At 43.6% G+C, this 16,196-nt stretch overlaps 2 protein-coding genes across 3 annotated transcripts; one reads left to right on the forward strand and one right to left on the reverse strand.

Moving 5' to 3' along the window:
• Positions 1 to 575: 575 nt before the first annotated feature.
• On the reverse strand, positions 576 to 10,385 carry TMEM59 (transmembrane protein 59). The gene is made up of 8 exons (XM_035538095.2): positions 10,115 to 10,385; positions 7,807 to 7,912; positions 5,638 to 5,732; positions 5,288 to 5,440; positions 4,935 to 5,019; positions 4,524 to 4,608; positions 3,632 to 3,740; positions 576 to 2,906 (listed from the first exon to the last, which is right to left on the reverse strand). Exons 1-8 carry the CDS (start codon positions 10,295 to 10,297, stop codon positions 2,751 to 2,753), a joined length of 972 nt encoding a protein of 323 aa, XP_035393988.1. The 5' UTR covers positions 10,298 to 10,385; the 3' UTR covers positions 576 to 2,750.
• TCEANC2 (transcription elongation factor A N-terminal and central domain containing 2) lies at positions 10,368 to 15,382 on the forward strand. Of its 2 annotated transcripts, none has more exons than XM_035538096.2 (4): positions 10,368 to 10,595; positions 10,982 to 11,123; positions 12,211 to 12,404; positions 14,253 to 15,382. In XM_035538096.2, the coding sequence occupies exons 1-4, from the start codon at positions 10,494 to 10,496 to the stop codon at positions 14,439 to 14,441; spliced, it is 627 nt and encodes a 208-aa protein (XP_035393989.1). In that variant the 5' UTR covers positions 10,368 to 10,493; the 3' UTR covers positions 14,442 to 15,382. The 2 variants fall into 2 exon arrangements, with proteins under 2 accessions (XP_035393989.1, XP_050568351.1); XM_050712394.1 differs by having other exon boundaries at positions 10,368 to 10,599; positions 10,986 to 11,123; positions 14,253 to 15,361.
• The last annotated feature ends 814 nt before the right edge of the window (positions 15,383 to 16,196 follow it).

Consider the following 16,196-nt stretch of genomic DNA (forward strand, 5'->3'; position numbering starts at 1 on the left):
ACTCACACAGAAGTGCCATGGCTGCTTCTGCCAGTGGTGAATCGCACACGCTTGAGAGATGCCTTACTGATGTCAGGATGACTCTATTTAAAATCTGGTGCAAGTTCAATCGAACGCATGCCTAAAGAGAATATAAAATGCTTTCCTTCTGCAATTTCAATAATTTAAGGCCCTTCATTTAAATGGTGGTCTTGGGCAGAGATCAAATGCAAATTGCAGCCTCTGAAAATGAAGATGTCAGGAAGTTAAATGTTTTAAAAAAAATAAGTAGGAGAAGCCATTTTGCAAAGTCAAATGCCAAGATAGGTTAAATACTCCACTTAAACTAGAAATCTTGAGAAACAAGTTCAATTCTCGCAGCCTAGGCAGTATCCAATTTTACTAAAGAAAGCTGCTTTGACACGAGCTTACAAGCACAGCGCTTAACAAGTTTTTTACGCTCTGGCTTACTTTGGAAACAGTAGTGCCAAGTGACAGATTGCTACAGGCACACAGTTTCCTGTGACCTAACTGAATCACCGGCTTCACTGCACACATTACTTAGCTGAGGTGTCATTATTAAACAGTGAACAAGAGACAAAACACGTAAAACTTTATTTGATCCATTTGTAGTTTTCTCCCTTTGTTGTAGATGCATAGGCAGATACAATGCCAAATAAAAGCAGAAGTTGTTTAACTCAAACCTAGGAATGTAAGCAATAAAGTCAGACATTTTGGAACAGAAAGGAAAGTTTCGCATTCATGAAATCAAGTCAACATAACAGAGGCCGTACTGTACACATTTAAAACAGGCCAATAGCCGTGTTTTCATGAAGCTGTAACACTCGCTCTGCAACTACATGTAACAGAAAAGTAAATACTGTAACAGACTCAAACATCTACACATTACTTATTCAGTTACAAAAAATGGGATTGCTAAAGTCTCTTCTGGAAAGGCAATCCAGAACAATGTAGTGCTAAGAATACGGGCAATCACTGAGCCCATACGTACAGATTTCTGAACACCCGTTCGCATACATCACATCTGATAGCGCCGGACGCAGAACAATGCCATTCTGTGCTGGAGCAGGGCTGTGTACTGAGGTTTGCACTACGTGAGCAGAAATGCAGGTCTCAACTGAAGTACTACAGCAGAAAGGGATTTCCCATCGCTGTTACGCAAGTAACATCACAACTGATTTTCACGACAGTCAAGTCTGAGGCCTTTGCATTAATGCCACCCACACACAGGTACACGCCGATGACTGCTGACACTCAGATTTCTGGGCCACAACACTGCTCATGGAAGAAAATTTAACATCGAGAGGTACCAGTAATTTAAAACTTCAGCTTACAATTTCTGTACGTTGATACAAGCCTGCTTAAAACAAACCTCTCAGTGCTCTTAAGCCTCATTGAGGGAGAATCTGCTTAAATGCATCTAGGCAGTGGTTTCCAGCAGCGCTGTATAGGCAACAATGCACATTCCTGCTTAATGGCCCCTGCAAGGCTGCATCATCTGCAGTTACACAACCATCAGCATCACAGCCAGATCAAGCATGGCTGTTGAACCGGTTGTAACAGAAAGGGAACAATATATTGTATTCTCCAGAATATCAACCATTTCCACCAAATTCAGAACCTGGAGAAATTTTGTTTCTGCTTTTAAACCTTTACAGGAGTTCTGTATAATCAACAAAACACTGAGTGGGAGACCATGCGTTCTAGCCAGTTCTCAGATACTTACAGACCTTTAAACAAATCACACATCCACGAATTGTGAATACTAAGGGAGCTAGCGATAGTAATCTCAAAGAAAAAAACAGCAAAAATGTATTAGAAACATGAGGGACACTGTTAGTGAATCACATCGCAAAATCAGGTCACCCTGCCCATGAGAGGAATGCTACAGACAGGCTTCCGTGCTGAACATACTGTAGTCAATAATCAACCGTAGCAAAAAGCTATGTAGGCAACATTTTCTATAGTCATTTTTATTTGTCTGTTCTCATTTCTCAGGAATCAACTTGTTTCTGTAAATGACGTTACAAGACTAGAGTAGTTAATCAAGAGTGGAAAGCAGATTTTTTTCAGAAAACACAGGCTCTAACTTTACAAGCAATTTAAGACATAAAGGATAAAGTTTGACAAAATAATTGACCACGTGTTGTGTGTGAAAGGGTATGTCCACAAGTTTTAGCAGTTTCCATCTTTCACAAACTGAGTTCTAGCCTACAGTACCTCACAAATGCTTTCCATCGTGGATATTGCCACACTGTAGAAAAAATATATTTTTGCAGAAAGGGTTGTTTGTGCATGGACATTAACAAGTACAAAAAAAATCAGCAGATAATTTTATAATATTTTCTCTTAACTACAACAGAAAGTGCAACACTAAAAAGGCATCTCCTGCCTACTTAAAATTTCTTATACCTTTACAAAGCTAACTCTGAATGTACACGTTACATCCTAGAACACACAAATAAGTTTGAAAGTGTCATGGCAGAAGTATGGAAAGCATGCTTACAGCTTTTGTAAGCAAGACACATAACAAACACCAGTGGAAAGTGATCATGTCTGGAAACAAATTCAAGGTGTCTGAATCTTCTTCACTACTACCTGAAAACAAAATCCCATGACATTTGTTGATTCTGTAACTTTATTTGCATTTAAAGACTGGCTGCTAAACTTCTTATCTGAAGAACCACCACAAACAATCAGGAGTTTCTAGCACTGTCAGAATTAGTCTGTTCATTCCAATGGAGGCTTATTTAAATTGCTGATTGAGCCAGATTAACTTTTGTAGGAAGAGGTCCTGCTTCTTCGTGTTCCTCGGTCTTGCATCTAACCACAACAAGTGCAGAGGATGGATATCTGCTCAGTTTTTGTTCATTCATGTATTCCAGATCTCCGTAGATGCTCAGCTTCTGAAATATTTAAACAGATTACTTTTAGACAAAGGCTCTTGATACTGTGAATAAAATGCATTTCGTTATGCAACTACATTCTTGGTTTTGATATCTGCAGCCCTTCAACACAAGTTAGCCCAGACTTTCTGCATCAGCTGAAATTCACGACAAACTATATTTGAGTGCAAATAAATGTATTAAATCTGCCAGAATAATAGCGGATGTAGTGCTTGCGTACCAGCCTCTTCAGTTTGCAAATACTGCAAGTCTTGCTTATTTCAGAAGCACAGTTATCTCTCTGGGCACTAGGCACACTAGCTCAGTTGGCTCCCCTCTGATCAGACTCTGTGGTGACTTCTGTTCTCGCTGGTGATCCTCCTGACCAGCAGCCATACTGGGTTCCACCCACACCATCCAACCCTCAGCAGAGAAACAAACAGAGGCTGCTTTCCAGTTAAAAGCAACCTAGAAGTTAAGAGGGCAGGGCTACAAGCCAAAAGACATCGCACCTGGTCCTACTGAGTAAGGCTCAAAGCATCTATTGGCCACAGGGGTGAGCAAAAATTGTTCAGATATAAAATCATCATATAAACAACAAAATCTGTTTGCTAACCACATCTGCAAAACGAACTTTTTCCAACTGACCCCTCCCCCATGTGTGTTTATCGGCCTGTAGAAAGCTGTAACATAAAAGCAATATCATGAATAAATTCAAAGTATTTTACATTATAAGGTAGGGTTACCTCAGATGGAACGTACTGCTCCACAGCTGTAGCTACTGTTGCACAACAAATCCAGAGCAGCACCAACACTGACAGGACAAGCGTAGTGGTTAAAATCCAACTGGAATTTCTGTAATGAAAACAAAGTTACTAGATTTGATATATTGAATATCAAAGTATGGACCTAAAAAGTTCTGCTCAATTTTGATCGTATGTCCTGTGGACTCACTAGTCTCCTTCAGACTTCTGGGTATACAGTTTAGCCTCCAACACCTATTTAGTATCTGACTTGAAAGACACTGAGACTTGTTGGATTCTGTTTACTGGGCCCTAAGCATCCTCCCACTCACAATTTCAAGAGGTGCAGTTCACTGATCCTTCGTATCTACACTTTAAAGGAAAAAGTCATCAGTGAGTAAGGGAAGAAAGAACCAACACACTGATCTTCAGCAAAGCTTAAAGATACAGTGGGCATTTTCAGCCTAGACGTGAGACACAACAGTGTCTTTCATATCAGAAAATCCCAAAACAAAATAAAAGTGCTTTGCCCTAAAACATTATCAGAGGTAAAGAACAGGCAAAACACAGAACTGATTAAGCAGTTTGCAGAACATACTCAAAAAAAAAAGTTTAGGAAACAGTCAGCATTATGTTCCACACTCAAAGCATAGGAAATCATCAACGTTCTGATCAACTGAAATGTGAAAGAGGATCAAAGTTGGCAGACTAGCGCACAGATAACATTGGGCTAGCACAGAAGGTAGCGATAACAGAAGGCCAGATACACAAATTTAACTGCTGGGCATCCTGAAGCTAACGGACTCGCAGCGCTGAGACACTGCAACAGTGCCACCACGCACAGGTAGGAGCCACCACTACGCTCCGTACGAGGTACGGTACATGACATACATACATGGAAAGACACTTGAAAAGGCTGTCGCTTCCGTGCTCTTCAAAGAGCCCTCGGTACATCTGCGAACTTCCTGGGCGTAGGTCCGCTGAAACAGATCAGCAGAAACAGCTGTCAGAAAAGCAAGAGAAGTAGGAGAAGCCCCAAACTTCATACAGTTTGTTGATGCAGAGAACATAAAAGGAAGCGTTTAAAATGGCCCTAGCTTGCATGTTTCTATTTCCAGCAGTCTGGTTTCTACCACAGACTTTGCTAAGGGTGCATAGTGCAGTATACGTCCCAATTATATTTTAGCTTTCTAAAAATTTGCTTTCATGTGCCACCTGCAATTTCTTTTTTTTTTTTTTTTTCTCCTCTCTTTGCATGACATGGAACATTTGCATTTGCTCTTCCAAATCACAAGGAACAACTTACCGGCTGTTTTACTCAGCGATAAGGATCCTCTCGTGTCTCCAGTCTCCTGTTCGAGTTGTGGAACATACTGTACTTCTGGCTTTGACTAAAACAAAATCAGGGGTTAGGAGATCCTGCTAGCAAGCTCCCATTAATCTTAACCATACACATTTTCAAAATTATTAGGGAAGTTAACCTTAAGACATACACCATTCACTTTTTTTTTCCTTTTACCAGCACTAAAGGTGGCAAAATACTATTGCGAACTAAACACTTCTGACAGTGCTCCGTTTTTTTTTCCTAAGACTGGAAGGAGCAGAATTATATTTTTAGTAGCTAGGACACCTTAACCGTAATGAAAAAAAGACAAGCACCTGGAATATGACAATTTTTCCATCATCTGCTTGAAGGTAGAAAGTCCACGAGGATGTTATGAAGCTCTGAGCTGAGTCCATCATGTCACTCCAGAATGATCTCACCAGTGTCAGAGGAAAGAGGAGATGAATTCTTGGCATCAGGGACATTAACTGCAAATACATCAGCCAGTTTTCCGTTTGTTTTTGTATGAAAAGGCCAGAAGTCATGTTCATGCTCACCCCCAGCCCCATGTCTGTATTTCAGTCCTTAGGAAGATCTGTCTTCCGTTTGAAGAAGTTTAAAAAAGAGAAGACATGCCGAACAGAAAACAAGTAGGTGGTATTTGAAAAACATGTCATCTACTTACTTGCTCTTGCCTTAACTCAGCAAATGGCAATTGGTTCTGGCATCCAAGATGGCAAGCATATTGTTCATCAGATTGGGAGTATGCCTCGGTACAAGCTGCAAGGAAGAAGTTCCCCAAATGAGAAGATAAATTCTGCATTTTAGTTAAGAAAACATTTTCAGCACAAGTTGGATCAGAAACAAAGCAGCAGTTAAAAGACTGACAATCCTTTCTGTAGGGAAAGACGTGGCAATCATTCCACGGTTAGCGTTTGCTGTGAGGTCTAACGAAGGTTATGGAACCAGAGCTGACACACACGACGTATCTGAAAACCGAACGCAGTCAGAGCAGCTGATCAGAAATGTTATTCTGGACAAACTCAGGGTTGCAACTCTTCATTGATCCTCTTCCTACTACTGTATTTTTTCATGTACAGATCACATGAAATACATATATATATTGTAACCTCAGCGAACAGAGCTGGGATACTAAAAGAATAGAGGAAGCCTAGGTTGACTAAATCCCTTAGAGGTAACAGCAGAAGCCCAGGAAAGTCCAACAGCAGAATCACAGGAAAACGAAAGGAGCATTCTCCTTCGAAAACTGTGTTGAAAATATTACTATTTATTTTTAAACAAAAAATGAAGCCAATTCTTCATTTTATAGGCATCTTCCAGTTATTGTTCACCAGAGATCATAAAGACCAAGAAATTGAAATTATTCCCATTTATACACGGAGAAACCAGGCAGACAACCTACGGGCACAGCTCTTTCACAAAATACTAGAGCTCAGATGGACAATGTCGCAGCACTGCTTGAACTAAGGACTCAAACCGAGCAGCGACACAGACAGTAGCTTTCTGAATTTCCCCACAGGAACACACGCACCACCAAAGGCCAAAACGCTGGCAACAAGCACGGCCTCAGCAGCTAAACCTTGGAGTACGCAGCTCACAGCACCTGAACAGCAAGTCCATGGCAAAAGTGCCACCAAACTAGTAGACAGAAAGAGACATCAAAAGACAGAACTGAGCAGCTCAGCCAAGATGCATCTTGCCAAGCACAGAATAATTAGTCAGGGTACCAACCAGAGTAACAGATTACAGAACATAAGCCAGCAAAAGACAACAGCCTCAGGAAGGAGAGTTAAATCAGAAAGTAAGCAACTGTTCAATTACCTCTACATGTGCTTTATTGCTACATCACCCTTTTTATGGCACTCTTTCTTGTATGGTTTGACAACTAGACTGACATGCTGTATCACAGCTATACACAGTCTATGACAGACTCGAGCATTAGCCCATTTCTGGAGTATTTAATACACAGTTTTGTATCACATTAACATCTTTGCACGTCAGGCTTTCTACTTGCAGACCTTACATCAGCTCCCTGAGACAGCCACCAGCCCTCTGGTTTTTATGAGCTACTGGGAAGACAAAAGCCTCCTTTGAGCACTGACTCAGTGCCTAATTATATTTGAAATATAGAGGGGACCTACCAGCTTTCCTGCTCTGGGTGGTTATGTCCCACTTAATCTGAGTAAAACTGTTCATCAGCTGCCTTACTGGATAAGTTCTACACAAAAATAGTACTTTTTGGCCTGTAGTATACATATTTCACCTTCACCATGAGATTTTTGCTCTGACGCGGATCTGAGACAATTAGTCAGAAGTATTTAACGGTCTATTTCAAACAAAACATACCTGTTCCTGAGGGTTTAGCCCAGACCACCCGTTACAAAGCAGACAGTACGTTACGATCTGTGTTCTTACTCCAACTGAACAATTCACTTTCACAAACAAATTTGTTAGGAATTGTACGTGGGCCTGATGTTGCGCAGAGTTAGGAAAGGAAAAGTGTTGAGTGGATTCTTTTTCCAGCCACTTTTTGCTTTCCATGACAAAAATTTTACACTGAATTTAAATATTTGTAACTTATTTACAACTGATTAAATTTAAGAAATTCAGGAAAACGGTAACACTATGGATCGTGGAAGAAGAAAGTTGATGAGAACATACAACCCTCCAAGAAGATCTTCTTATATTCTATACATAACCTTCAAGAAGTTGTTAAACAAAACCAAGAAGCAACTGAAAAAATCCCACCAATTTAATGATATTCCTGCTCTTCCCTCCGTGCATCTCGCTACGGGATGTTAAAGGAGATGTTAAAGGAGTACCAAATTCTTACCGGAATCGCATTCCAGTTTGGTTCGATTCAGATCGATGCCATCATCCACAAACTGGCAAATGGAAAACAGTCTGCAGCCTCGCTGGCACGCATACAGTTCCTCTTCCTGGGAAGGCACAAGAGAAGATTGCATTCCTCCATTCAAGGAAAAAAATGCAAAAAAACAATTTTTTTTTTTTTTTTTTTAGAAGCGCTATGAAAAGCCCCACACTAGGACACCGTCCCTCCTCCCTTCACTGGACCTAGAAGTCAGCTAAGCTGGCAGTCTGGATAACCTGAAATAAAACCAAGCTACAGCTCTTTATGGCTGTAACATAGCTATTGATTTATTTCAGACAGAGCTCTCTATCCTGCGGTAAGCCAGACCTGGAACAGCAAATCCGATTTTGCAATGCCAGTCCTACAACTCACAACAAAGTCACGATGCATTTTTGAAAAAGCGTTGGCTTTAAAAATAAGACATACCGCTGTAAAAGATTTACTGACATTCAACCATGGAACGAGTACAGTCCTCCATCGTGCAACTTCAGTACAGAACCCAACAGGTGAGGACAAAAAAAATGATTTTTTTGTCAGCGTATTACAATATATCCACCAGACTAGTTAGAAGGACAACAGGTTTGTTGAAATAAAGCATTAACTTCTGACTGTCTTCTGTAGCAATACCACGGTTAACTACGTATGTGCACTTCCCACAACCGATGCTCTCCCGTTGCAGGGTTACAGCCAGCCTCCTCCACCTGAGCGCTCCTACTCCAGATCACGAATCAGACCCATCCCAGCTCTCAGCTACACAGCCACTCACATGATTGCTCCCAGGTGCTTTGCAGGTGGTACACAGGCTCTGAATTAACCTAACGAAAATAAACAGACCACACCTTACCGCATAACCCATTGTGAACAAACTGGCCATTGTTTGAGAGCACAAGTTCATGTGCTTCAACGGCAGAAAAGTCGAAAACGGAACACAGAACAAAACTCAGTTCTAACAGCACAGGCAGGGTGGCTCAAACAGTTACACTGGTGCCAAAACCACATTCTATAATTTGATATCCAACCAAAGCTAGCTTTAAAAACATTTCTGTGGCAGTCTTCCACAAAAAGTCTTAGTGAAAATTGACTTATTCTCCAACGTTAACGCAACCAATTTCTTTCTACTCAACTGATAGCTTTGTGACAAGCAGAACAAAGACTAATTGGAAATATTTTAGGATAATGCTTAGTCCTAATTTCCCAGATTTAGCTCCTTCTCCTCCCTATCATTGCATGGAGGCACCAAAGCATATGACACATGCAGATCTAGTGTTACCTGTACGCCACACAACTCCCTGCTACTTCCCTCTGTGGAGATACCAGCATCAGCTGCTGTGTGAAACAAGCCAATTTTAGTTTCACGTGAAAGTGAACAGAGCCCTGTTACCTAATATTATCACTACTTTCATTTGCCTGCTGCCCTCAAGTGAAGTCTCAAAGCCAATGTAAGAACGCCTCTCATTCAGAGCTTAAAATTGCTATACAGCTGCAGCTGATAACGCAACATATTGCCAGTGAAAGACAAAACGGGGGAGATGAGGTCACAGTAACAGCTTTTCCATGTTCACACCAGCGGTTCTGAGCTGCACGAACCTTTGAACCAACAGTGAACTCTGCAGTAGGCAGCTGTATTCTCGCTAGATATCATTCCACCGTCTCATCATGAGACGGAAGAAATTCTGTGCAAGGAAATCCGAACAGGCTGAAGGTTCCGCCAGGCTACTCCCTGGCCATCGTTTCTGCTTCATCCTTCAGAATGTAAGTGTCACCCAGGCATCCTGGCTCGGGGTCCTTGGCAGTGTTCTAGTTAAAAGATGCAGCAGCCTAAGCCGAATGACAGCTGCCTCTTTAGGAACAGGAGGAGAAGAGAGGGACCTCTCCCCATACCCACAGAACGCAGAACCTGAAAAAAGCATTTTTTCCTGTCCTGGCTTGTGAGGAAAAAAAAGTCACATTATGGACATTTAAGCACATGCTGTCTACATAAAAATTCTGTTTATTTTAGACATAAAACAACAAAATATATTGATGCTCATAAACTCCTCATCACATTTCCTTCTGCGCTTCCTGTGCCACATATTTCTTATTTTACAAGAGCCCGCCGGACGCGCCTTCAGCGGGAACACACTGAAATGAGGCTGAGCCCCACTGCTCACACCGCCATACCAATCTCACCGGCAGCACAGCCCCCGGAGCCCCCAGGAGGCCGAGCAGGAGGAGCCCCGAGGCTTCCCCACATTTATCGCTGCCACCACACGGCGGGGCCCGCCCGTACCTTGGGGTAGGTGTGCAGGGAGTAGGTGAGCTGGCAGGCGCGGTGGCAGGACGCCGTGTTGCCCAGCACGGAGTCGAAAGCCTCGGACGAGGCGGCGGCGGCGGCGGGCACGGCCCGGGCCTGGCGGCCGGCGGCCAGCAGCAGGAGCAGGCCGAGGGGCAGGCTGAGGGGCAGCGCCGCCATCTTCCTCCTCCCTCACCGCCCCGCTGACGGGACCAGCCCGCCGGCCTCTCGCGAGATTATCCCCGCCTCCTCCTCCTTCTCCTCGCGCAGCCTGCTGGGAGATGTAGTCCTCTCGGCGGCTTGGCCCCGGCCACCCTAAGGGGGCTCGACGCGCGGCGGAACTACACGGCGGCTTCCGGGAGGGCAGCGCGGCGGCATGGAGCGCTTCGTGGTGCGGCGGGCCCGCTCCCCGCAGGGCGCCCGCAGCGCCCGGCCGCAGCCCCCGGCCCTGCGGCAGGCCCCGCTCGAGGCCCTCAGGGCAGGTCCCGGGCGGGTCGCGGCCCCTGAGGGGACGGGGGGGCGGGGGGGGCCTGCAGCCCCCACGGCGGCTCACACGCCTCGAAACGCCGGGATCCCCTTTTGCAATTGAGATATTTGTAGTGCAGTATCCTTAAATTCCAAAATATTCCTTTCTAGCGGCTGTTTCCTACCGCTTCCCCTAAGTTTGGCGTAACAAGATCAAGCGTCTTGTCCCTTCTGTCTGTCCTGAGTACCCGTAACTGTGCCGCGGTGTATTCCGTGCTCTGCTGCATGCCGTAATCAATAATTCACGTACTGATTGCAACCCCATTAGCTGGGGTGAAGCCAACGTCCTTAATTATTGTAAGATCATTCGGCTTTCCTAAATGCTTTTCTCATTTGCAGAGAGTTGTGGTCGTGGAAGACATAAAGCGGTGGAAGTCTATGCTCGAGCTTCCTGGGCAACCAAAGGAGAATCTGATCGAAGCTTTGGAGGAGCTGAAGAAGAAAATACCTTCCAAGGAAGTGTTGCTTTCAACAAAAATAGGTACATCTTCTCTGATCTCACCTGAACGTCAGGCTTTGTTGTGTCTGCTTGGCTTGTCGGTGCAAAAGAGACCATCCCCCAAGCTTTTTAAAGATAAGAGGATGCTTTACTGCACCCTCACTCAGAGAAATCCCCAGCAGAAGGGCAGCACCATGCGGATAGCACAGGCTTGTACCTGACTGCTTTCTGTGGGACTTGGGGGAGGGGTGATGTGAGACTGCATGGTCCCTGCCTTTCCTGTCTGCAGATCATACATGGCACAGAATATCCAGGAGTGACAGACAGTCATGCTGGCCTTTTTTTTTGCCAGTGAGAAGGTGCCACTTGTTAGGCTTCTGTGGCTCTTGCAGCCCAGCCCGTTCAGGGAGGCACTGAAAAAGTCTCAGGAAAAGCCTGAATGAACCAAATGAGACAAATGACAACTCAGAAGTAAGGGGAAAGGCACGGATTGCATCTCCTTTTCCAAGGCAAGGGGGGCTTTCTGAATAGAGGATCTGCTGCAAGATCCACAGAAGCCTAACAGTGACATCTTCTGGCCAACGGCGCTACTGGTCAGAGAGAAATACCACGCTGGAAAAAGATCCCTTTTGTCTCCTCTCAAAGGAAAGTGTCTTTGCACTGGCAAGCCTGTGTCGATTGGGAAGATTCTGTTTGTGTCACCGTGATGTTTGTGTGTTAAAACACTGTAGCAGCAACATCTGCTTCCTTAAAGGTGATTTCAGTTAAAAGAAAAAAAAGTACTCTTTATTGGCCAATTTTACATACTTTCACCAGATCCACTATCTGCGTAGAAAATTTCTGTAATATGTAATTGTCTCCACACCTTGGTGTTGTGGGAAAGTCATTTTCAGCTGTATAACTCAGTTCCTTGCTAATTGCTCAGGCAATATCACTTGCACGAGTCAATGAGTGAGAATTTCAGTCTTCATTCCTAGTTATTTTATATTTACCTTTGCATCAATGCTTTGCTTGTTTCGCTGACACTGCCTGAATTAAAAGTGTGTTTGGCTGCTTGAGCACCAGCTTGGCTGGTGGCTGGTGTATTTGGTCTCCGTACCGAAGCTGAAGGAGCTGTTGCTGTTTCCAGGTCACACCGTGAATAAGATGCGCAGACATTCAGATCACGATGTGGCAAGCCTTGCCAAAGATGTTTACACGCAATGGCGAACTTTCATCAAAAACCATTCAAACAGGCCCTCAATAGAAGTCAGGAGTGATCCCAAGACTGAGGCTTTCAGAAAGAACGCACGGAAGCTGCTTTGTGAAGCCCTGGATCTAGAGGTAGTGTTAATCTTTGGCTCAAAGGGTAATTCCTTGTAGGAACAAGCTGGACAAGCCTTTTTCAGTCATAGTTTCTATAAAACTGGTCCTGCTGGCAGAGTGGGGACAAGAGTGCCTATATTCAGTGATTCTCCCCATGTCCCCAGTTATCAGTGTCTTTGTTTTAAAGGTAGATTTTATTTTAATTATTATTATTAACCAAGTAAATGTGCTAATTGTAAGCGAGGTGTATATTGCACATTTACATAACCAGCCAACAGAATATCTGTGTATCTACTGCAGCCGGGCTGTATAAGAGGTTAGTAGAACAAAGTTTTTACTGTTACTTATCAGCAGTTAAAACAACACTGGGACCTTCTGGGTGTTTCATATTTAAGTAATTAAACATTTGTAAATTGACATCTGTTGCGAAAACATAGAGGCAAGGTTGACAATATATAAAGTGGCGATAAATACCAGATCCCTCTGGTATCTTTAAGTAAACAAACAGGATTTTACTGTGAGGCTTAATGACTAGTTTGCTTGTCTATGAAACTCTGTAATAATTATCCTTTAAATTTATTCATCATTTATCCTTTAAATGGCAAGAAAAGTGATAAGCACTCAAGTTTCAAAGCTGTGTGTTTGCTGTCTATGAGAACAACCTCTCCAACTTCCCATCCACCTGGACTGAGGCAGAACAAAAGGGTGACTTGCTGTGGGAATGCCTCAGAATGATTTTGTGGGGAGCTCACTTTTGCTGGGCTGCTGGGTCAAGCTTATTTCTTGGAAAGCAGCTCTGTGCACAGCAATAAGGCTGCTGGTAAAGTTTGAGCCTATGGGACATGAAGGCTGTGATATCACCCTCAAACAAGTGGTGTTGAGTAAGGCAGGACAAGGCAGAATCACCTCAGAACAGGACTCACCTGAAATTATGATGAGGAAAGCTGCCCTTCTGGCTTGCAGCTACCACCATATCTGCAGAGGGAGCTTATATCAGCACGATGAACAGCGTAGATAGGAGGGGGAGCCACAGAAGTACAGAAAGTGGAAAGCAGGGACACGAGAGGTGGATAAAGAGGGAGAATGGGGGCTGAATGGATTCGGTTGGACTTCTAGTGCAGACTCGCAGAGGGACAATTTAATGATGGGTAGCAAAAAGAGAGTAAAAGTGTTGGGAAAGGACTTGGAGGAATACTGGTTGGCATGCTGGAATCTCCTGTATGTGAAGCATGGGAGATTCCCTGTAACGAAAGGCAGAAGTGAAATTAAGACAATTTCTTGATGGGCAGGGGATTTTTTTCTAAGCTGTGCTAAATTACAGGTTTTGGCACATGTTGAAGCAATAACTACATAATTAACATTTAGTAAATCCCTTTCTGCGTTCTTAATTATACCTCTTTCCACACTCACAGAGCCCACATTTCCCTTTATAGCACCAGGCAGAGTTGCCAAGTGTTTGGCGTGTCTTAGAGTTGCTGTTGGAATCGAGTTTAAAATAGTATCCAAGGTGCCTTATATCAGCGAGATCAAAAAGTGATCTTAATGGAGACAGTACAACGTAGCTTACGATTGTAGTTCAACTGGATACCCAAAGCTAGCTGCGGATTAGTTTCCTGTCGTGATGGCAAAGCGCTGCCACCCAGCTGGAGATGTGAATATGTTCCCTGCTACTGACCATGTTGCTGTGTTCCTTAATTGCTAGGGTGGAATTAAATTGTTCTTCCTGTTGCACTTGTGATGAGAAGTAGATTTCCTCGAATCTATGCTGATTAACGAAGAAGCACTGAAAAACACCAAACTCCAATTTCAGTCAGTCGGTCTCCTTATTAAATGTAGAGATCTAATTTTATACTTTGCTGTTTTCAGATTGATCACCCACTGGCTGAAAATATTGAGCGAGAAGCTTTTCATCTCTCTTCCCGTCTCATTAGCACGCCGTATCGCAGAATGGTGCGAGCTCTTGTCTTCTCATTAAAGCACAAACCTGAAATCCGAGCAGAAGTCAAGACTGGCACGCTCACTGTCCCTGCGTTTGTACAGAGCCATAAAAAGTGAGGTGTCGTGCTTGCTGCTGAACGAGAACTTCATGTGCCTGCATCTCCGTGGAACCGGGAACCCTTTCTGTCGTAAGGGGCGTGCAAAAGTGCTGACGGTGTGACTCACTTGGCACCGCTCTATGAACAGGGCTGCTGAAGGCAAGAGCTACTAATGATGAAAGTGGTGCTGTAAATCGGAGTTGGTGGAAGTCTGCGTAGGGTTGTTGCTCAAAAAGTATCTTCTCCTCTGCTGTGTATTTTCCTGCTAAAAAGCCATCCGTGCTGACTCGCCTGTTTCTTACTTCTGTCAGTTTGTCATGCCTCGGTTTGGCTTCATCCCTGAGATGGGTCTTCAGGTGTAATTATTTGAATAACATTTAACAGCTTTGTGCTGGGCTAATAGGAAATAGTGGGAATTCAGGGTAATTGTTCCATGGGAGGGGATTCCTAGAGGATAACTGCAAATCCTAGTTAACCATAAATCAGCCAAGTCTGCTGCAGCTGGACCCTGGATGTGGCAAGAGCTAGTTGTTTACCCAAGCCAGGGGATCTCCCCTGCATTCCACAGTTGGATACAAACTGAATTTCAGTAATTCTCTATCCGTCGTTCCATAGGCTCAGTCACCCTGCGATGGTGGGCATTTTCTGAAACCCTGGGGTGAAAACCAAAATGCCCTGGGGTATAGGTGCTATCTAATACCTCTGCTTAATGAGCAGCTCACTCAGACTTCCATACCTCCCTCATGATTAAAATCTGGTGCTTGTTTTTAGTGTATCATAAAAAAAACAACTTGAAATGAATTTTCTAATTACAGTTAGGTTGTAAGGAAAATATTCCGTGTAAACGCTTTCTTTCCTCCAAAAAGAACGTGTTTCAGAATGATCGTGTAAACAAATTTAAGCAGCAAACTATTGTATGAATTTCTTCTAGTTATTAAAAACTGAAAATCTTGCCTTTCGTATTTACTCTGATTTCTTTAGTGCCACAAGTCATCTTGTTCTCTGTGCTATTATTAAGGCTGTGACAGGCACAGTCTTTCTCTGCTGGTAGGCAATAAAGCGCTCTCTGTTCTCTGTGCTGGTACAAGGGACTGGTCACAAACCATTTTCTGAGTTAACAGGGGCGAGAAGTCTAGTATACCATAAGGGAGTGTGCTTTGATCAGTCATGGTCAGCACTCTGATCCCAAGAGAGAGTCACTTAAGGACAAATAATGCAGCGGGAAAGCTGCGCATTAGTCTGCGTTCACATCTTCATCCTAAACAGGACTGGGTGTCAGTAAGTGGATCTGCTAAATACTTTTTTCTTCCCTGAACGTTAAAAAAAACAAACACCCGAAACGTACCTTAAATGTTGAACTCTGAAATTTATTACGTAATTGCAGGTTCTCTTAAGAAGATCTGAACCCTGTTTTGTTTGCTTGGGCCAGTGCAAGACCATTGCTACTGTGTGTGTCGTTAAGGTATCCTCATAGCTGGCTTTTCTCAAAACCAGCGCTCTGGCTGAGCCTAGGTGTGCAGAAATTTCGCTGGTAGGAAGTTAACGATAGGTATGTTGGAGAAAGTACACCACAAATTGGCAGCCTGAGTGGCGACTATAGGGATAACGTGTCAATAAAGATGCTAACACTTGATGACCAGTCTGTAGGAAGAGATGTGAAACCCCTCAATTTCTTACAAGCGATCAGATCCATTTCCCACTTAAGCAACCTCAGACTGCACAGCTGTAATTGAATTCACGTATCTTGGACTGTCATGAAAGGGCTTCAGGATCA

The sequence above is a fragment of the Cygnus atratus genome, chromosome 8 (genome assembly GCF_013377495.2).
Source record: "Cygnus atratus isolate AKBS03 ecotype Queensland, Australia chromosome 8, CAtr_DNAZoo_HiC_assembly, whole genome shotgun sequence".
Classification (NCBI taxonomy): domain Eukaryota; kingdom Metazoa; phylum Chordata; class Aves; order Anseriformes; family Anatidae; genus Cygnus; species Cygnus atratus.

What these genes read in the sequence shown, in the direction of transcription:
- TMEM59 (XM_035538095.2), bottom strand. Translation starts at nt 10,297, where the DNA reads ATGGCGGCGCTGCCCCTCAGCCTGCCCCTCGGCCTGCTCCTGCTGCTG. An exon ending in CTGAGTTAAGGCAAGAGCAA is followed by an intron (nt 5,441 to 5,637) that starts GTAAGTAGATGA and finishes ATGTATTTGCAG; the next exon opens with TTAATGTCCCTGATGCCAAG. An exon ending in ATCGCTGAGTAAAACAGCCG is followed by an intron (nt 4,609 to 4,934) that starts GTAAGTTGTTCC and finishes GATCTGTTTCAG; the next exon opens with CGGACCTACGCCCAGGAAGT.
- TCEANC2 (XM_035538096.2), top strand. Translation starts at nt 10,494, where the DNA reads ATGGAGCGCTTCGTGGTGCGGCGGGCCCGCTCCCCGCAGGGCGCCCGC. An exon ending in CCCCGCTCGAGGCCCTCAGG is followed by an intron (nt 10,596 to 10,981) that starts GCAGGTCCCGGG and finishes TCTCATTTGCAG; the next exon opens with AGAGTTGTGGTCGTGGAAGA. An exon ending in GTGAAGCCCTGGATCTAGAG is followed by an intron (nt 12,405 to 14,252) that starts GTAGTGTTAATC and finishes TGCTGTTTTCAG; the next exon opens with ATTGATCACCCACTGGCTGA.